Here is an 18231-nt window from a genome sequence, read left to right on the forward strand (position 1 = left end):
CAAACAGAGAAGGGAAAAGAGTGCCTTCAGGAAGTGGCTCCAAAGTCTCTAGGCTTGAGAGAGGAGAGAGGAGGACTGGCAGAAGAGGGGATGGATTCTGTTTCAGAGAGGACTGGCACAGCTCTGAGAGCTACTGAGCAATGACCGGCTGGGATGCCACCTTGGCCATTACAGCAGTTAATTAGCAGAAGTCAGTTTTTCTGTCCACCGCAAGAACAGACCTGGAGACACCAGGAAGACCATAGCTCCCATCTTCAACCAGCTCACAGAGACAGAGGAAGGCATAAAGCAAAATGGTCACAACCAGCACTGCTCCAGCTTTACTGTCTCAAGGGCATCCTGGGATGAAGTATGGAGCCATGCACTGCTATGAGGTGCCCCAGGGCACCTGCTGCCCACGTGGGCTGCTGGAAACACATCCTCTCAGAGAAGAACAACCAAGTTCCTTGTGTTTTCTCTAAATTATTGTATTATTTCTATCACTCTGACAGGTAGGAGCACCAAATGCAGACCAAGAACTTGACGTGGCAGATGTTATGCAAAAAAACCCCCCAAAAAACAAAGCAAAAAAAGCAAGAATCCCTCACAATTAATTCAATTGGAAGCACTCATTAGGAATGCTTCTAAATCGTAAGCATAATCCCTTCCTTTCCATGACTACTAGAGGGACACTGGCATGGGAAATAAATGACAGCTTTCTTAAAGCGTAGACCAAAATGATGGAGTTTCTCTCAACAGAGAAAACTACTGCAGGTTTTCCATGCCCAGCACGAGTCACAGCACCCACTTGCCAGCTTGGCTTTTCTTCTCAGCAGTTATGTTAATTGTCAGAAAATGGGACTTAAAAAAACCCCAGAACTTTATTTAAATGGGACTCTAAGAACTTTTTCCTGACAGAACAAATCGAGTTTAGTCAGATTTTCACCAGCCACTCATCCTATTGCTTCATTTTAAGGAATTATAAAACTTCCCATTTTATTTCTTCTTTAGGGTGCAGAAAAAAGATGTGTGGGCAAAAACCAGATAGATAGTACATAGTACTTGGAAACCAGACAACATCTACAGTAATAGGATCACTACAAACTAATAGGTTTGGCCGACAGGAGGGACAGATCATCTCTGAAAAATGAACTCTAATTAATTTTCTCAGAGGCAGTACTTTAAATAAGTAACCTGGCCTTTTTTTTTCAGTGCTAAAAAACAACGGTGACCCTGAGAAACAAAAAGCCCTGGTGAACAGGGCTGTTTTGCCACAGAAAGCACAACTTCTGCCTTTTCAGCAGGTGAGCTCGGGGGGCTCGGTCGTGCTGGAGTCGGTTCAGAAATAATTACCAGCTCCATCCCTGTGCCTTTAACCTTTGAGACTGCCACACTACAAGGAAAAATGATTCGCTCTCAACTTCTGAATGCAAACTGAAGTCTACACACAAAAAGCTTCCAAGACTGATAAATTACAGTTCCCTTCACATAAAGACGATGTGTCAGTGTTTGAAATGCTATGGTGTGTTGCACATAAAAAGCAAGAAAATAAGATCAGCAGGCCAGATGCTGTCCTGTACACTGGGGTAAATCCTAAGGTATTTCTGTGAGCTCTATATTTCTGTGAGCTCTATTAGCCTGTACTTATGCTATGGTATCTAAACTAAGGAATGAGCTGAAGTAAAAAAAAAAAAAAAAAAAAAAAAGGCTTAGTCTACAGGAAAAGAAGTCTCCTGCTTCCAGAGCAGCTGTTCTCCAGCTTAAATCTTTGTAATTTCTGGGAGAAATAAAAACCGTAAAAAAACCCCTGAGGACACATAAATATAACTTTTTGTGCCTCATTTTGTTTTGTTCCTCTGCTCATCTTTCCTTTTCAACTTACATTAAAATAATATTACTTCCTTACCAGGAGAGGGAGCCCGGAGCCGCTCCCTGAGCTCTGGGACTGCTCGATCAAATCCTTCAGGGACTCTCCCGGGGGAATGTAGGTCTCATCCTGCTCCAGCCCAATGCTGTAGTGCGGCCTCGTCTCTTGGCGTTTGTATCTGCCGTTTCACATGAAAGTGAAATTAGCTTTGAATACAATGAACACATATGCAATGAATAACGCACATCGTCCTTCACCATTGCTTCATTTGTAGACTCACATCTTCTTCTGCTTCCCCTAGGAATATGCTGGACTTACTGCTCAAAATGTTCTATTTTATTTTTAGCAACCGTTTTCAGCATCAAAACTCTCACTATAAAACTCAAAGACCGTGCAATTTGGTGTAAGCTTGTAAAGAAACCAAATGTTTTTCTTTCAGAAACTTAAAATATGTTTGAAACACAGACCAAGCAAATACCCAGTTTTATTTTACTGACTGCAGTGGATCTTTTAGGAGCCAGAGGAGGTAAGGTCATGGAATCTGGGACTATTTAAAAAACATGACAAATTATTTAAACATAATGTATGTAGATTATGGTAACATTCTAGATACATTTACTTACATTCCTCTATCCCTCTCTTTTTCACGATCAGTTCTTCACCACATAAACACACTTAGAAGCCTCAGGTTTATTTACCCTATATAAAATTTTTCCTGTGGCCTTCTCAGACTCAGTAAGGAGTAATCTGTGCTTCTACCTGAATGACTTTCTAGGATGTTGGGCAAAAGATGCTATATGAAATACATCACACCTGTGGCTAGCATGAATAAAATGCACGTTTTTCCTCATCATAAAATTACAGTTTCTCACTTCTTTTCCTTAAGGTTCACTTCAGTTTTTTCAAATTCCTAAGTCTGTGAAAACATAAATGTTGGGAGGATCATTAACAAGCTGGTAAAGTATTCCTTATTTACCTGAAGTAGCAGAATATGATGATAAGCACCAGAAGTATACTGCAAACAGTCACTGAGATCAGCAGGGCCTTGTGGTGAATGTTTCCTTCAGCAAAGTCTGGGGTTAAAAACAAGGAAGGTGGAAAATTTGGAAAGGGAGGTGGTACAAAGTCACTATCAAAAGACACACATGCCTTAAAAAGTACAGCAAGCACAAGATCATTTCCTTTCTTTTCTACCGAAGTCCTGTACAAAATACCCCTGGTTTCCCCAGACATTTTGTGCCCTTCCTTTTGACTGCCACTGACCAGGGCAGAACCAGCACCTCTAAAAGCGTATTTGATTTTTCAGCCCTAACTCAGGCAAAACAGCGCCTTGATTTGCAATTCCCTGTTTGGCTCTAAATGAAAAATCAATTAAGACCCATAACTCTGCATCTTAATCTAAGTGACCAGCCAGGACATAGAAAAAAAGCCTCTATCTTAAATCACTCTTCTTAAGTAGCATCCTATCAAGCCGTTAATATATAAAAAAAATAATGAATAATTGCATTTATCCCAGGAGAGGGGGAAACAGCAGACCATCCAACCCCCAAGAAAGCAGGCCACAAGAGGCTTTGAAAGTATATTTCCATCACTGCAGAATAATCCATCTCTTGGATCCTGTTTTAAACACCTGAGCAGGAATTTTTTCCTCCATTCGCTCTATAGCAGCCCTGCGTGCCAGCAAATCCTTCCTATGCTTCTGGGCAAAACTACCCTTCCAGCAGCTATTCTGCAAAACACTTTGAAAATTAAATATATTAAATAACTTGTAGAAAATGCCGTCATGTAAAAACTATGAAAACGTTTCAGTCAATCCTTGCATGGGAGGCCCATATTCTCCTTTACAGTACACCATTAATCTCCAAATTTGTATTCTCAACTCTGGCAAGCAAGTCTGACATTCATGCATGCTCCCCTGCTGAAAAACCAAGAAACCTACCACTATTCTTTTTTAACCTCCCCTGCCCCCCAAACTCTCAAAATTATGGTATTTCAGAATGTAAATGCACATACTGCCCTCCCAAAATTGCTATCTGGTATAACGCAAATGAGGACTATGTTTTCTGAAGCCCTTCCAGCCTTGCTGTCCTGCATCTTTCATGCTAATGCCCAACACAGCATAAAACACAAGAAATCTATCCGTATCGACTCATCCTGGAACGGCACTATTACATTTCAGATTTACAAGGGTAATGAGACAAGCAGATTCCTAAGAGACTCTTGGTTTACTGTCCGGCTCTTTTATTTTAAAGGTCCCAACTCTCCTTCTGTTTTTTGCCCCAAACTATTTTTTTCCTTCCCCTTTCCGCTACAAACAGAGATTACCTACCAGCACGCCTTTTGATCACACTGGTCATGTTTTAACCCCCCATTACCTGCTCCAGGAGCATTAACGATGTAAACATTCAAGACATGGCCAATGCCTTTGAAAGGGGACACTGACACGATGTCTATCAGGAAAACACCGGAGCCCATCATTCTCCCTGCCACAGCAGATTTCTGCCTGGCCTGCCACTCCGAGTGGGCTGTGAGCCGAAACTGAGAGCCCCCTGGGGAACCCTGACCGCTCGGCAGGGCTAAGGGCTCCAGTTCATGCTTCCTAAGCAGCCTGTTTCAGCCAGCCATTTCCCTCTAAAACGTGTGGTTTGTAACAGTTTAAAATGTCACGGCCCATCAGCAGAGGAGAGGATAAACAGAGCACACAGACCATACAGAGGGATTTTACACCTACGAGAAACCTGGGTATCTGTCCGCAGCTATAGTTTTCCCACTTCACAGAATAAGTCACCCTGGAAGATGGGCTTTTGGGCTCAGCAGTACCAAAGGCTGATGTCAGATGCAGAGGGAGCCATACAGATCCCTTACTCATACTTCTGAACACTAGGCATTGAAGCCATGGCAGTCTGCGCATTTACATACACACGCAATATGTTGCAAAAATTATTGAACTTGTAAAGCGTCCACACTGTTCCTGCTGCCTGCGTGTGTGTCCTCATATGTTCATTTGGGAGAGGGATGATAAAGGTGCTGAAATCTTGAATGAAATTCCAAGCATTTTTAGGGTTTAAGTGATCCAAACCCTGTTCTCAATGTTTCTAACGGGCTTCTCCTATTCAGAAAAGTAAATAAATGCAGTTTGAGTTGCCCATAGGCCAGAAGGCATTTTGGAAGAGCCGTGTAGCTCTCAAACAAACTTTGGACTCTAACACAGCAAAATTTTTCGGTACCTAAATGCAACTATGTGAAGCAAGTGCAAGGAAAGCGTGCAAGACAGAAAGGAACATGCCTTGACCTCTGTGCCGGGAGTGGCTGATGCGGACTGCAGCAGCAGCGATGCTTATGCTCTTGCAGCAGGTGATGTCCCCCATGCTGGCAGTGTCAGCTAACATAGCTTTAGCAGTGGTTTGCTATGCACTGCATGGGCATGTAACTGGCTCTCACAGGAGAGGAGAATAACTTCCATATGTCTTTATATTTATTTGGCTATGTACGATGAGAGGTAAAACTGACGATAAGTGAGCAATGGTTTCACCTTTCAAATACTTTCTGCATTTTCGAAGCATTTCGGCAGAATTTCATTTGTTTGCTTACTGGAGGACTTTATAAACCCGCTGGTGCACAAACAACACAAGATTAAAAGCACACCCCCATTCCTACACCAGCAATGTTTGTTCTGCTGAAAAAAGCCAGGCTGGTGCTGCTGGAGACCAACTCCTTTCTCCTCCTACAGCCCATGCTGTTCTCATAGAGCAGCAGGACAAACCAACCTCTCCCTGCATCATCTTTGGCACCTCCTTGACCAGGCAGAGGGATGGGGCAGCTCAGCTGTGAGTCTGCTTGATCACTGGCTCCTGGGCTCTGTGGTGAAGACTGTCATGGGTACCAGTCAGTGCCAGTTTGCATGATGGAGATACTCTGTCCTTTAAAAAGTCCAGTGCTGTGCTTTTTAATGTTAGGTTACTTGGCAACTGCAACGTGCCAAGCAGCAGGGTTATGAGAATAAGCAGTAGCTTCCATGGAGGCAGCAGTGAGCGATTACCAGGAGCATGGTGGGGGCAGCACAAAACAAACATGCAGTAGATTTAGGAAGCTTTTTCACGTACTTTGGCTGGCCCAGCAAACAGCACATTAACAGTTTTGTATCGTATGAACACAGTTGTGCGTGCTGGTGTCAGTGGTGAGCAGCACAGAAAGGGAGAGATGGCAACAAAAGGAGGGTCTTCGATGATACCAAGCTGCTTCTCAGTTATTTTCCCATGTTTTTCCCCTCCTCCACCATTTGCTCCCCTCACTCTGCCATCCGCAGGACCTTGCTGAGCAGTGCATTGAAAATGCCACCCAGCAGGTTCAAGGGAGAAGTCAGCATATCAAAGGGAGAGGAGGTTCTCCTCCCTCCCCAGGTCCCTCCAGTTCACAATGTTACGGTTATCCAAGTAAAAACTGCAGTGAAATCTGAGGCGTGGAGACTGTGTGCACACACCAAACCCCATCATTCCTCCAATCATTCCCTTGCCCATTCATCATGAGCTCTACAGGCAGGGAGCCAGACACGGTGGCACCACCACTTCTGCTTATATAGGCTCTAAATCAGTAAAGACATATTTCTCCTTTTGACTGGTCTCAGCCTGTGCTTTTGCTGGGATTTCCAGGAATATCTTTTATTGTTTAAAGCAGAGGTGTTGTATGAGACCCAATTATGACTCTCATTTCCTTAGTAAGACAGATGTACAGCTGGGATCAGGACTTCATGGTTTCTCTGGGGTATTTTCTCCTGCTAGTTCTGTACTGAGATGAGCTCAAAACTTAGGCTTAGCTGTTGTTTCTTCCATCTTGCTTAACAAGCCTTGCTTTGACCAGTGCTAATTCTTCTGGCTCCCACTTTTGTGCATATGGTCCTCCTTTCTTTTTGTGGGGGTGGGAGGGGGTGGCGTGGGGGGTAAAACCCACTTTCCAGCACATGCCAGGTCTGGAAAAGCACTTTGAGAAACACAAGTCGCTTGCCTTTGTAGATGTTACCTTGGTGCATAGGTTAATTTGCAGTTCAACAACCTCTGACCTGCAGCTGGATGCTCTCCTTAGACTCTGTTTCCCATGAGATATGACCCCAGACATAAGTTCATCAGAAGCCAAATTTCTGTTTGCTTTTTTCAGTGCTGAGGAAGATACATATTTTTCATGGAAACCTGGAGGTCAGAGGGTTGTTCCTAGAAGCTTGTTTTTAAGTTTATCTTCTCTTTCTTGGTACTTGCAATTTATGTTAAATTTAATATACAATTCTAACAGTACTTAGTCAATCACAGCCTAATCTAAATGTTTCCAATAGAAACAGTGATCACAGCCATAGTACTGGGCACTGGCAGCAGCGTGTATTTGCACCTGGTTGCAGTGAGGATCTACAGTGTAAACTATGGTTTTTCTCTGAGCTTTCATACCAGGGTGCTGCACTGACAAATTCAAACAGGCCTAAAAATAGACACCAAGAATGGCCTATGTACTTAAGGCTTTAATAACAGTGCGGACTTCAGCCCTGTCCAGCCACATTTAATAAACCAGCTCCTGAAATGTATTTCCACAATATACTATCAGGATACTGGTAGTGCGAGAGTTTATTTCAAACAAAAGCCTTCCGAATATGTGGAATGAATATATCACCTTCTGTTTGTCATGCTAAAATAGACAACTTTGCAACACAGAGCAGCTAGAATCCTGTTCCAGCTCTCTGAAATTTTTCTTTCAACAAATATTCCCTCTGCTGTTTAATGGGTCTGCCACCATGGCACCCAAGTGATGCTTTATTTACCCCATATGCACACAGAGCAAAACCAACATCGATCCGAACAACTTCTGCCACTACAAAAAGCTTGTTTTATTGCTTTCTGTATAAACAGCAGATAGTATTGCCAAATAACTACAATCTTAACAAGGCAGATGTTTAGTGCTAGGTGTTGGTTCAGTATTCTTAAGTAGTTTTAATGTAGAATAAACTCAGCCAGCAGCAAGAAGAAATCAAGGCAGTGTTTTCCAAACTGAAATGATATTTATTGATATACTAAGTAAGTGTGAACAAATACTGACTTGTTCTTGGAGCTTCTCTCTCAGTCCAAAGAACTTTTTAAAATGAAAAAAACCAAACAGTAGTACATAACTCTTATGTTGGAAGCCAGAATTTTATGAGGTTTCGCTGACTTATTGGCTTGCTAGTAAACAGTGAAATATTTACATACTACTCTCCATAGGCCTGATTCTGCAGCCCATCTGTGCAGAATTTCATAGGTGTGAAGGGAACAGCTTACATGAGGGAATGCTTTCTCTGAGCATGCCTCTGCATAGGTATCTGATGTTTGTGTAATTAAGACTGCACCTACACACTGATCTGGATTTTAAACTCAGAATGCCACGTTACAAAATCTCCTGCAACCCTGAACTGACTCTCGCAGGCAAAACTCCATGCTGACCACCACAAATCTTGCCAATGCCAAGAGTTTATCATGGATGAATTCATACTTACTTAGGAATACATTTCTACAGAACGTGTTCTGCAACTTCCATCCTAAATAGTGTTACCAGCTTTCAGAAAGTGATGTTCAAACAAACGAACGAAAAAGCTAAAACCTTGCCCCAGAATCTACTAAGTTAATACATGTTAATTTGTTCTCAAATAAAAAATAAAAAATAAAAAAATCAGTGCATGAGTTCTTATTTTACATTCTATTTACAGCTACATTTTTCAAGCAGAAGATCTGCTTTAGTGGCTAGTTATTGTCCTAGTGCTGGATTATCAGGTCTTTTAAAAAAGAAAAGCTTAATGGACTTCAGTCAACTTGAACTGACTGATTAACCACTGGAGACCCGGTCCCAGATGGGAATTATGAACAACAGCGATGCGTGTTGCAGGGACTAGAAAGAGGATTCAATTGTACTATCGGGCTAAAACCACACACAGCATGAGACATCCTCTGCCATGACTGACCTGAGTCTCTGGGATGATGCCTGAGAGCCAGCAGGTCAGTGCTAGGACAATATTGTGTGACTGCTGCACCTGGTACTCACTGCGTGTATGCAACTTGGAGTAACAGCAAGTGTCAGCAACTGCGGGACAAGGCACCGCTCCCCACATGACCTATAGGAATTCTGTGATACTATTTAATGCAATTCATCTCTCTAATCAGGTGCAGCTGACGGGGAGTGCATGGGTTTTGGCTTTGTCCCATCCTAAGGCACAAAGAGCAACAACAGGAAAAGATCAGTTTGGGACTGGATTTGCTTTGCCTTACCTCGATTTTTCAGGGGTGGCAGCGTAGGGTGAAGGTGCTTGTTACAGTAATCCTGGCCTGTGCAACATTCAATAGATCTTCTTTGGTGTGGAATAGGAGTGTCCTGCAACAATTTGGCAGAAAGCAAATTAATTATCTGTGTTGTAAACACACACCGTCATTCTGGCACTTGAGAAAGATGCACTTGCTAACTGGACCGCAGTCGGTTACCGATTTCTAGGACATGTGGAGTAAGGATTTCTGCCACAGAGCATTTCCAGCAACATTTCATCTAGGTAATTAAAAGATTAATTCACCCCTAATGTATTTCTGCTGGTGCCCTAGTGCTGCAGAAGGGACTGATTCACTCTATTGGTGCACGACAGAACTGTGAAGGTCACATAAGTCCATCAGTTAGACTTACATTACAAAAATAAGTTAACGTGGGTATTCAAAACAATTTAGCCATAATAATACAGAAACTACTGTGTGGACTAATTTAGCTGCTGCTTCTGCTCTTTTGGGAAGCTGGGTAAAATACCTTCTATGGACCTTGACACTTAGACTGTTCCTCTACTTATGTAAAATCATTTAAGCAAATGTTAGGAAAGGCAAACACTTTAGAGCCACCTTGCTCCCTTGCCCATACCCCTTCCATTCCTGCAGTGAGATTTGCTCTCCATCAGGTGATCACTGTGCCTGAAGGGAATTTCTGGCACCAGAAATACTAAACCAAGGTGCAACTGCATGTAAGATATAAAGGTTGCTGCAGTCCATCAAATAACATCCTAACAAACTTTAGCTTCCATGGAGACTTCAGGAATTATGACTGCATTTCTCTAAATTCAAACTTCCCCTGAGAAGTGCAAAACCCAAAAACTTAAGTCATGGTTAGGAGCAGCTATAATATCACCATTCGGGGATATAAATGCACTCCCCTCAGCAATGAATGCGAAGTAACTATCCGCCAAATGAACAGAAGTGAAAAGTATGGGCATAATAATTGTAAAAGTTCACCGCACTTCAACTGAAAGCTACCAAAAGAAGCCAAGCGACACTGGCAGCAAATGCTTGCTTACCCGACACTGGAAGTCTGAGCCCTCTAATCCAAGACATCCCTTGGTAACTAAATGTCCACCGGACTCATCTTCCTCTATTATGGTGAAGCAGTAGCCATCAGTGCTGAGGGTTGGAAAGAAAGAATCAGGAGAAGGCTCTGAGGAGAAAAAAGTGCTGCTGAATATAGACTTAAACTTTGTTCCTTGCAAGGCAAATCTGCCATGAACAAACTGAGGCACTAATGCAGGCTGGAAGGCTCAGGCAGCCCAGAAAACCTCTCGCAATGCAGTCCAAGAGCCGACAGCACTGTGGACAAGCTCCTGCACACACAAGGGAGGCTCTGCCTGGGAGCTGACACACTTACCTTTCCAATATTTCACAGCTATGAACCCCACTAACAAACACGTCAATTCTCTGCCTAAGGTCATTCGTGTTTCAAGACTTTGAGATGTATATAAACACAAACATCAACGCTACAGCAGGTCTGCCTTGTGCGTTCAAACAAGGCGTGGATATTTGCACCAGGGTGGAGACCTGAAGAAAGTAACATTTTGAGACACTAAATGTAAAATATTATTAAGAGTGATTTGTGATTCCTGTTTTAACCATACCACAAACTGTGACGCTCTTGCCTATGAGTCCTTGAGTTATCATCAACCCTTTCATAACTGTTTACTTGGGTTATAAGGCTAAAGTGATCCATAATGCTTCCGTTTACAAGAACATGCACCAGGGAGGACAAGTATACTTACAGATGGCTAGATGGTGCTGGTGATAAATGTCCTTCCTCGATGAAGGTCAAATGCCTGAATACTATGGAACGAGGGGGAGGAGGGCACGAAAAGGGTACGTTTTACTGAGACTGCTGTATATTAATTTCTCAGCATGTCACGTGTGTAAGAAACACAAATTAGCTTCTTTGAAGGAAGATCATCCAAAACCAAAGAAAAACTCTTTAATATAAGACATTTAAGTCACATAAAAATAAAACATTCTGTTAATTTCTCCAGGAAAAGAACACTGGTTATGATTTGCAATGAGCATTTTTCAGAAGAGAAGAACCAAACTCAGTTAAAACAAGGAAATAAAAAGAAAAAAGGATTAGAAAATTTAAACATAGCAAAATTTCATATTATTTGCTCCTTGAATGAAAGAAAAGTCTAAGAGAGCAACAGCAGCAAAGGCAATGAAGATGTAAGAAACAAGAGGCACAGTTACACGTATAAGAGATTAACACAATTTGTAAGTATTAGCTACACGACAGAGAGATGCTGCATAGGATCATGTCAAACAGATGCTGTGGCATATTTTTATATTAGTGGTGCAGGGTCTAGCCACAGTAAGCTTATTACTTCAAATAATAATCTATCGTGGGCTACTGACTTTGGATTTGAAAAGTAACCAGTTGCATGTTACAAATTACTTTCCTGGAGAAGCAAGCGATGACTTCTACCCTTCTTTGACATTATGCATACAAGTAAGGCAAAGGAGACAGCAACCCTTCTGGGTACCAACCACCTTGATTTTATTCCTTAAGCTTAAAAGATAGGAACAACAGGATTGCCAAGACCAGAGACTGTAAGGAATCCATTAGAGTAGAATATTGTATTAGATTAGATTTTATTTGTTTGCATGGTGCCTTTGATCCAAAGTAATGAGTAAGTTTAACCCAGGGGACAGAGCAACAAACCAATAAATTGCAATCGAGTAAAACACAAAAATGAACTCCGCAGCTAACAGTTCCCAGCAAAAAACCCACACACAAACAAGGGAAAGCAGGGGAATGGAAATTGTTTGCAAATGGGAAAAAAGAAGCAGGAAAGTCACCCGTTTTATTTCCCTTTTTTTCTGACTTGCCATGGGACTCAGATTCTTAGCTCATTTCTGAGAATTAAATTCAGGCTCCTCAAGCATTTTAGTCCCTCTGAAAATTTTACTTCAAATTTAAAAAGATAAACATAATTAGATTGGATAGAGCAAAATTAAAAAGTTATAAAGTTCCAGCAATAAGGATAAATCACGTTCTTTACAGACAATGGTAATGAAGGAAAAGTGTGAGAATTAAAAATAGCAAAACTGAGCAAAATAAGCATTAGTACCACTTGTTTCTACCTCTAAGAAAAAAATAAAGACATTTTCATGCAACCTAAGAACTCATTATCTTACCAAAAATTTCTCAGGTGTGTGGGCAAGAGGTAGAAGTGACTCTTCTGAAGAGAAAGAAGTATCTCTACCTGCTTCCCCCCTCCTGCCCCCAACCTGTTCTCCAGGTTCACAGGATGTCAGAAGGACCACACACTGCAAGTAAAGGGCAGGGCATACTCCTGCTGGTTTATTGACGACCCTACCTCGTACCTGCCTATGGTAGAAATGAAACTGTTCCTACTATTAGAACAAGACAGAAATAAGTCAGGTAAGTCTGCATCGTCTCCGGGTTTATGTTTATTTTGGTGACTGCACAAATGGAAACGTATGTACATCATTGATACACGCAAAGCAAAACAAAAAATCTATTCTCTATTTCCAAGCAAAAATGTGTAGTACAGAATTATTATTTTCTTAAACTTTGTAATTTGAATTCTGTGTAATTTAATTCCGTGAATGGTGTGTAAAGAAGTAACTCAACCTGATGTTACTGAAAACATCCGGGTAAACATCCACTAAAGCATCATCTTATTAGAGTATGGTGCAGGAGAGAGATTAAATACATTTTGGGTGTGATCACTAATAAGCACAGATTTGGTATGTCACGTATTTGCCAAGAGTGAACTTTTACAGCCAAGTCAAATGCCAGGAAAACAGAGAGAGAGTTAATAGTGGAAACACTGACAGACACTGATGTAGAAGGTGTTGCTACAATTACAGATTACCAGAAAGAAAGAGGTGATCTTAGCTGAGACCTTTAACTAAATGTCAGAAGAGAGGAACAGAGGCCAACAGCTTTGCAGCTGCTCACACAGATGTCCTCACTGGCCAACAGCCATTTCTCACAGAGGATGCGATACCTCAGCTACCAAAACTTGACTGCTGAAGATTTCCTGTCCTGCTCTGTGTGTGCATGATGCAGCCAGGGATGGCACTATATATAACTTGGAAAAGCAATGTCTTTCCCTCGTTCAGTGCCTATCACAAACAGATGGTTTAAATAACTTGATGAAAAGATCCCTTACCTTTGATTTTATTTGCAATTGAGTCCCTATGAGTATTATTATTATTGTCCACTCCTCCTTTTTATACTTCTGGTTTTGATACGGGAAGGAGCTACAGTATCTTTTCACCTCCATCCAAAGCAACGTGACAAGTTTCTGCACTGTTTTTAAAAATTCATCAAAAAATGTTAGATTACATTATGTAAAGAAACTGGGAAGTTCATATTCTTCTGTAAAGAGTGGCTGAAATAATCTAATTTGAAAATTGGCTGACTCCCAGTTTGCATCTAATTCATGTATGTACTTTGTCGCATCATTCACTTAAGGAAGATGAAGGCCAAATTTAGCAAAATACTGTCTTTGGACATCATCCATAAAACAAAAAGTCACTATGTATATGTGTTCAACACTGGCTAATTTTTCAGAAAAAATTAATATAGTTAGTGGCTGTCCATCAGGGAAGTAACGTAAAACCAAGTGAGAGGAGCATCACACAGTTGTTGAGCCAGATGTACCTTCAGATGTTTGCACAGCTACTCTGAAGGCAATGAGATACCTACAAGTGTAACAGAGCAAAGAGGCTGGCTTACAGCAGGCCACAGTTTCTGGCCATGCTAGTGTCCAAGATGGTGATGCTGGACCTACCATGCATGTTCTGCTGTGTATGGTACCTTTTGGCTCTCTGAGTGCTCAATGACCCTACACACGGAGAGAAAGGAGGGTACCCAACGCATCCTAGCAGAACATCTTCTCAGCTATCATACATAGGTCAATGAATTAATATTTTCTCTATAACACCTGCTCATACTATTCTCCCAGAACTAAGACATGGCCCACCAAATGTGTCTTGCATTCTCTTACTAAATCCCAAATCAGATCAAACAGTTCTTCCTGACATGCGGGGTCACAAGGCAGAAAACAAGCCGTAATGCCAACCTATGAGGGAAAGCCCTAGAAACTGTCTAGGCTTCATGCTGAGTGTATGAGATTTGACAGGTCTACAGACCTGACAGCAGAACGTGGAGTATAGCAATAGCACCAAGCACGGGTACTTCTGCATTTTCACCAGGGCTCTTTAGCGCCTTTCACTTATGTGCAAAATCCATCTCAGTAGATGTGAGAACTATCAAGAAGCAAATAGTCAAAATAAAGCTACTCATCTTCCTCTTTTCCCTTTTGCATTCATCCCTTTTATCTCCAAAATTTAAACAAAGACCAAATTTTTTCTTTTACTTGACCTCAAGATTACACTGCAGTTGAATCTGTATGATGTAGCTGCTTCTTTAATGCTGGGAGAGACTTAACAAGGATATTTGCTGGTTTGGATTTTTTTTTTTTTGTATAAATAAATTCAGTATCAAAGGGAAGTCTTAGGCATTCCAGCACTTTCTGCACACTGATGCCAAAGTACTCCCACATGCTGAAAAACTGAGAGTTAATGTAACATGTCTCAATACAGGGAGACTGGACTTGCATTACTATTTAGCTTAAGGTTTATATTGAATACCTAATGGGCGAGCCCTGAACAAAACTACAAATGAAGAATTTCTGGGGCACAGCTAAGAAGTGTGGGAGGGGGACTTTGTGTTTCAGTTTAAACACGATGTGAAGTCACCTGCTGAGCTGCGTATGAGACGTGGCCCTGGCAGGGGGGGCGAGGAAAGACTGGACCTTGCAAGAACTTGTCTCAGTTAACCTTTGGTTTTTTTGGTTTAATCATCAAAGGGGACTTAACTGCCTCTAGTACAGTCCTGTATAAAGGTTTACATTAAAAAATAAACATTAAAAAAACTGAAAGGCTGACTTCTAAGATCTCACCATGACTCCTTTATCAGAAAATGTTCAACTTTACCCTAAAAATTAAAGCTGCTTAAAAGAAAAGTGCCTTGGCCCACTGTTGAAATCTTCTTCCTTCTACATATCAAATTACAAAGAAAATTTAATCCTATCATCTGGAGAACAGGAGAAAGAAAATAGCATCGCTGAAGTGAATTATCACCTCTGGTAACACTGGAAAAGCAACTTCATTATTTTATTGCTTTAGATAACCAAAGCTACCTCGAGACACAGTTGGGCAGAAACACAATCAAGACCAGTAGGCAACACATCAGAAATTAAACTCTACCAGCCCAATCTTTAAAACTGTCAGCATTTATTTGTGAATAGAAAATAGAGTACAACAAGGCACCTAATCAGGCGCTGCCTTTACTGCAATCCCATTACAGTCAAAGCCAATTAAATCTAACACTACTCTTTAAAATATGCAATTAATTTGGATTAGACACAACTGCCTGTGCATTCACCTTGTACAGGCAAAACTTGAAATAGAACAACAAAACAAGGTCCTGTTTGTGTTCAAAGCAGCTTTGAGCTTCTTTACTGAAAGCCTTTTATGAATCACACAGATGTTCAGAAAGAAGAATAAAGTTTCAACACGCTACAGGTTAACACACCCTTTACAAGCAGAGAGCATTGCGAACCTTCTGCAAAGATGTGAATTGTCAGGGCCCTGAGCACATTAATGAGCTTCAATTGCCCAGAGTGGTCCCACATGGGACCCTCCATCCAGGACCCTCCACCCATACACACCCCCTGCCCAAGGACTCCATTTAAGCTCAGGGCTGAGCATCAAGCCCCCTCTCCTCAAGTAATGGCACAGGACTGTCTGTCTCCAGCCTCCATCTCCTGCCTGGATTCAGACCACCACTAGCAACGTGAAGAGCCATCGAGAAGAGCTGTCTCTGCTTGTTGTGTTCAGGTATCGTTAGGGAAATGGGATCCTTCAGAGTGAGGATCAACTCCTGCCTTGGCCCCTTTCACTGCTCCCTGACACTAACCCTCTCTTGATGAGATAACCCTATAATGAGTCTTCCACCATGTTCTCAGGGGTTGTCCCATTTTTTAAAGCACACTCTAACCTGAGCTACTGCTTTTCTGTTGATACAGAAAGCGATCTGCATTTTAAGCTGCAGTGTTATCCTTAGCTCCCTAAAGTATTATTTGACTTAAGCGGTGGAAGTATAAAGAAAGAGAAATTCTGTACAGGAACATAGCAGGCTGTTAGAGGATTTGATACAGATGTGGTTAAAGAATATAGACTTCTAAATTTCTAAAAATACAATTTAAATGGCCACCAGATGTCCTCCTTTTTATATAAACGTTCAGAATACTGGTACTATAGGCAGTATCTAGACTTGAATGGATAAATACCTGCGGTAGCAGACCAAAATCTTCAGGTGGGATGGCAGACTTCTTTTTATGAGAGATTTTTAATATTGATTGTGATAGGACTAGCTATTTTATTCTCAGAGTTTTAATTTAAACGCAGCTGGAAACACTTTCCCATTGAACTTTCAGAGCCCTCCCTGCTCCTGGGGACACAAAAGGCTACCCTGCTTCGGTGACAGTCTGGGTAGGGACAGTGCCTGAAGCTCTCCAAAGCCCGAGACCTGGCTATGGATGTGCTCAGTGAATTTCCCGAGTGTCAGGGCTCTGCCAGGCCCTCAGGTGCCCCAGCACACACTGGCTCATCCCTGCAGGGCTGACAGATCCCAGCTTTGCAGGTCCAAGCACAGCCCAAAGCTTAACAGACTTGATAGGGCTGATGAGAGGTTTGATTTTTTTTTTTAATACAACATTTAAAAGGCTTTTAATGGCTACATCTGAAGGAAGCAGATAATTAATGCAATAACTTTTAATCTGGAGCAGTTCATTTATTCTGCAATAGTGAGATCGATTCTGCCTGAACTTCAACATGGGGAAAATTGCTTTATAGTGAGGTTCAGTGAGAATTCCTGAATGCTTTAAAACTGTGCCAACACGTGTTTAAGCTAGGATGAAATATGAAAGTTACTGCCTGACTAGTAGGATGACCCCAAAACAGGGGAAACTAATAATCCCTGCTAAACTAGTTGGGTTTGGTCAAATCTTTTGAAACCTGGTCTCAACCCAGCCAGCTAATCAGAGGCCTAGTAACTAATCTTTTTGACCAGTAGATTTAGGACCTTCTTGTCTCTGTAGTGTCCCATTCAACTTTTCATAATCAATTCCAGCTTCGTAGCAGGCAATTCAAGAAGCAAATGATTACAGAGTAACAGTGAAGCAGATGTAGGGAAAAGAAGGGTTTTGCGTCCTTTGTACCTCACTGCAGCTTTCACACCTAGGTGGAGGAGCCATAGCGATGATTACCATCCTGAAAAGGGTTATTGCTGACAAGCCATGAAGGCAAGGTACTTGATTTATTTTTTTTTGTTTTATATTAATCCAAATTCTACAGCAATTTTTCATTTACGCTGTTGCTCATTGGGCAAGTGGCAAGGTGGATACTGCTCAGCTGACAGCACAGGATAGGGAAGAGGAGTAGCTGTAATGCAAGTCTTTTGACTTTCCATTTTTCTGGACAGCAAAGTGATTAGCATTTGATGGTTAAATTCCAGTTTCAATTACTATTTTGATGTCTAAATTGGAAAAAATAATTCTACCACTCAAGTAAACATTCAAGCTTGAAATCTTCAGATTATGAAGACAAAAGGGGTTATAATTTTGTGGTTTATTACCACTTAACTGCCTATCCTTGGGCATTAACACCTAAAAACAAGTTTGGTATTTGATGCTGCAAGGGGGATTCTGAAGATAAATTCTTTAAAGTATCACAATGAGGAAAAATTAACAAATCCATTTTAATAGGCCATTTACTCATAGTACCTGGTAACATGAAAAATATTTAAGGTCAATGGTGCCTACGAAGCAATATGCAATAGCAGACCTACCCAGCTGGAGTATAAAACTTGTTCAATGGGTTCTTTGACATGGATCCCTTTGTGCTTCCTAATTCATGGATTTAAAAGTCATCTGCAACCTCCCTGTTACTGCGTGTGTGAGACAGCATGTGTGAATGCAGCGGCTTGTGCTGGGCAGGGACAGG

The 18231-nt window shown here is 41.5% G+C and overlaps 1 protein-coding gene across 2 annotated transcripts in view; it reads right to left on the reverse strand.

Moving 5' to 3' along the window:
* BMPR1B (bone morphogenetic protein receptor type 1B) overlaps positions 1–18231 on the reverse strand; it is a 253229-nt gene that overhangs the window by 10831 nt on the left and 224167 nt on the right. For both annotated transcript variants that reach the window (XM_055796198.1, XM_055796199.1), the window contains 4 exons: positions 10179–10281; positions 9121–9223; positions 2823–2919; positions 1886–2024 (listed from right to left, as the gene is read on the reverse strand). In XM_055796198.1, the coding sequence (XP_055652173.1) occupies positions 1886–2024; positions 2823–2919; positions 9121–9223; positions 10179–10281 (442 nt within the window). The remainder of the gene's footprint in view (positions 1–1885; positions 2025–2822; positions 2920–9120; positions 9224–10178; positions 10282–18231) is intronic.

This window comes from Falco peregrinus, chromosome 2 (genome assembly GCF_023634155.1).
Source record: "Falco peregrinus isolate bFalPer1 chromosome 2, bFalPer1.pri, whole genome shotgun sequence".
Lineage (NCBI taxonomy): Eukaryota > Metazoa > Chordata > Aves > Falconiformes > Falconidae > Falco > Falco peregrinus.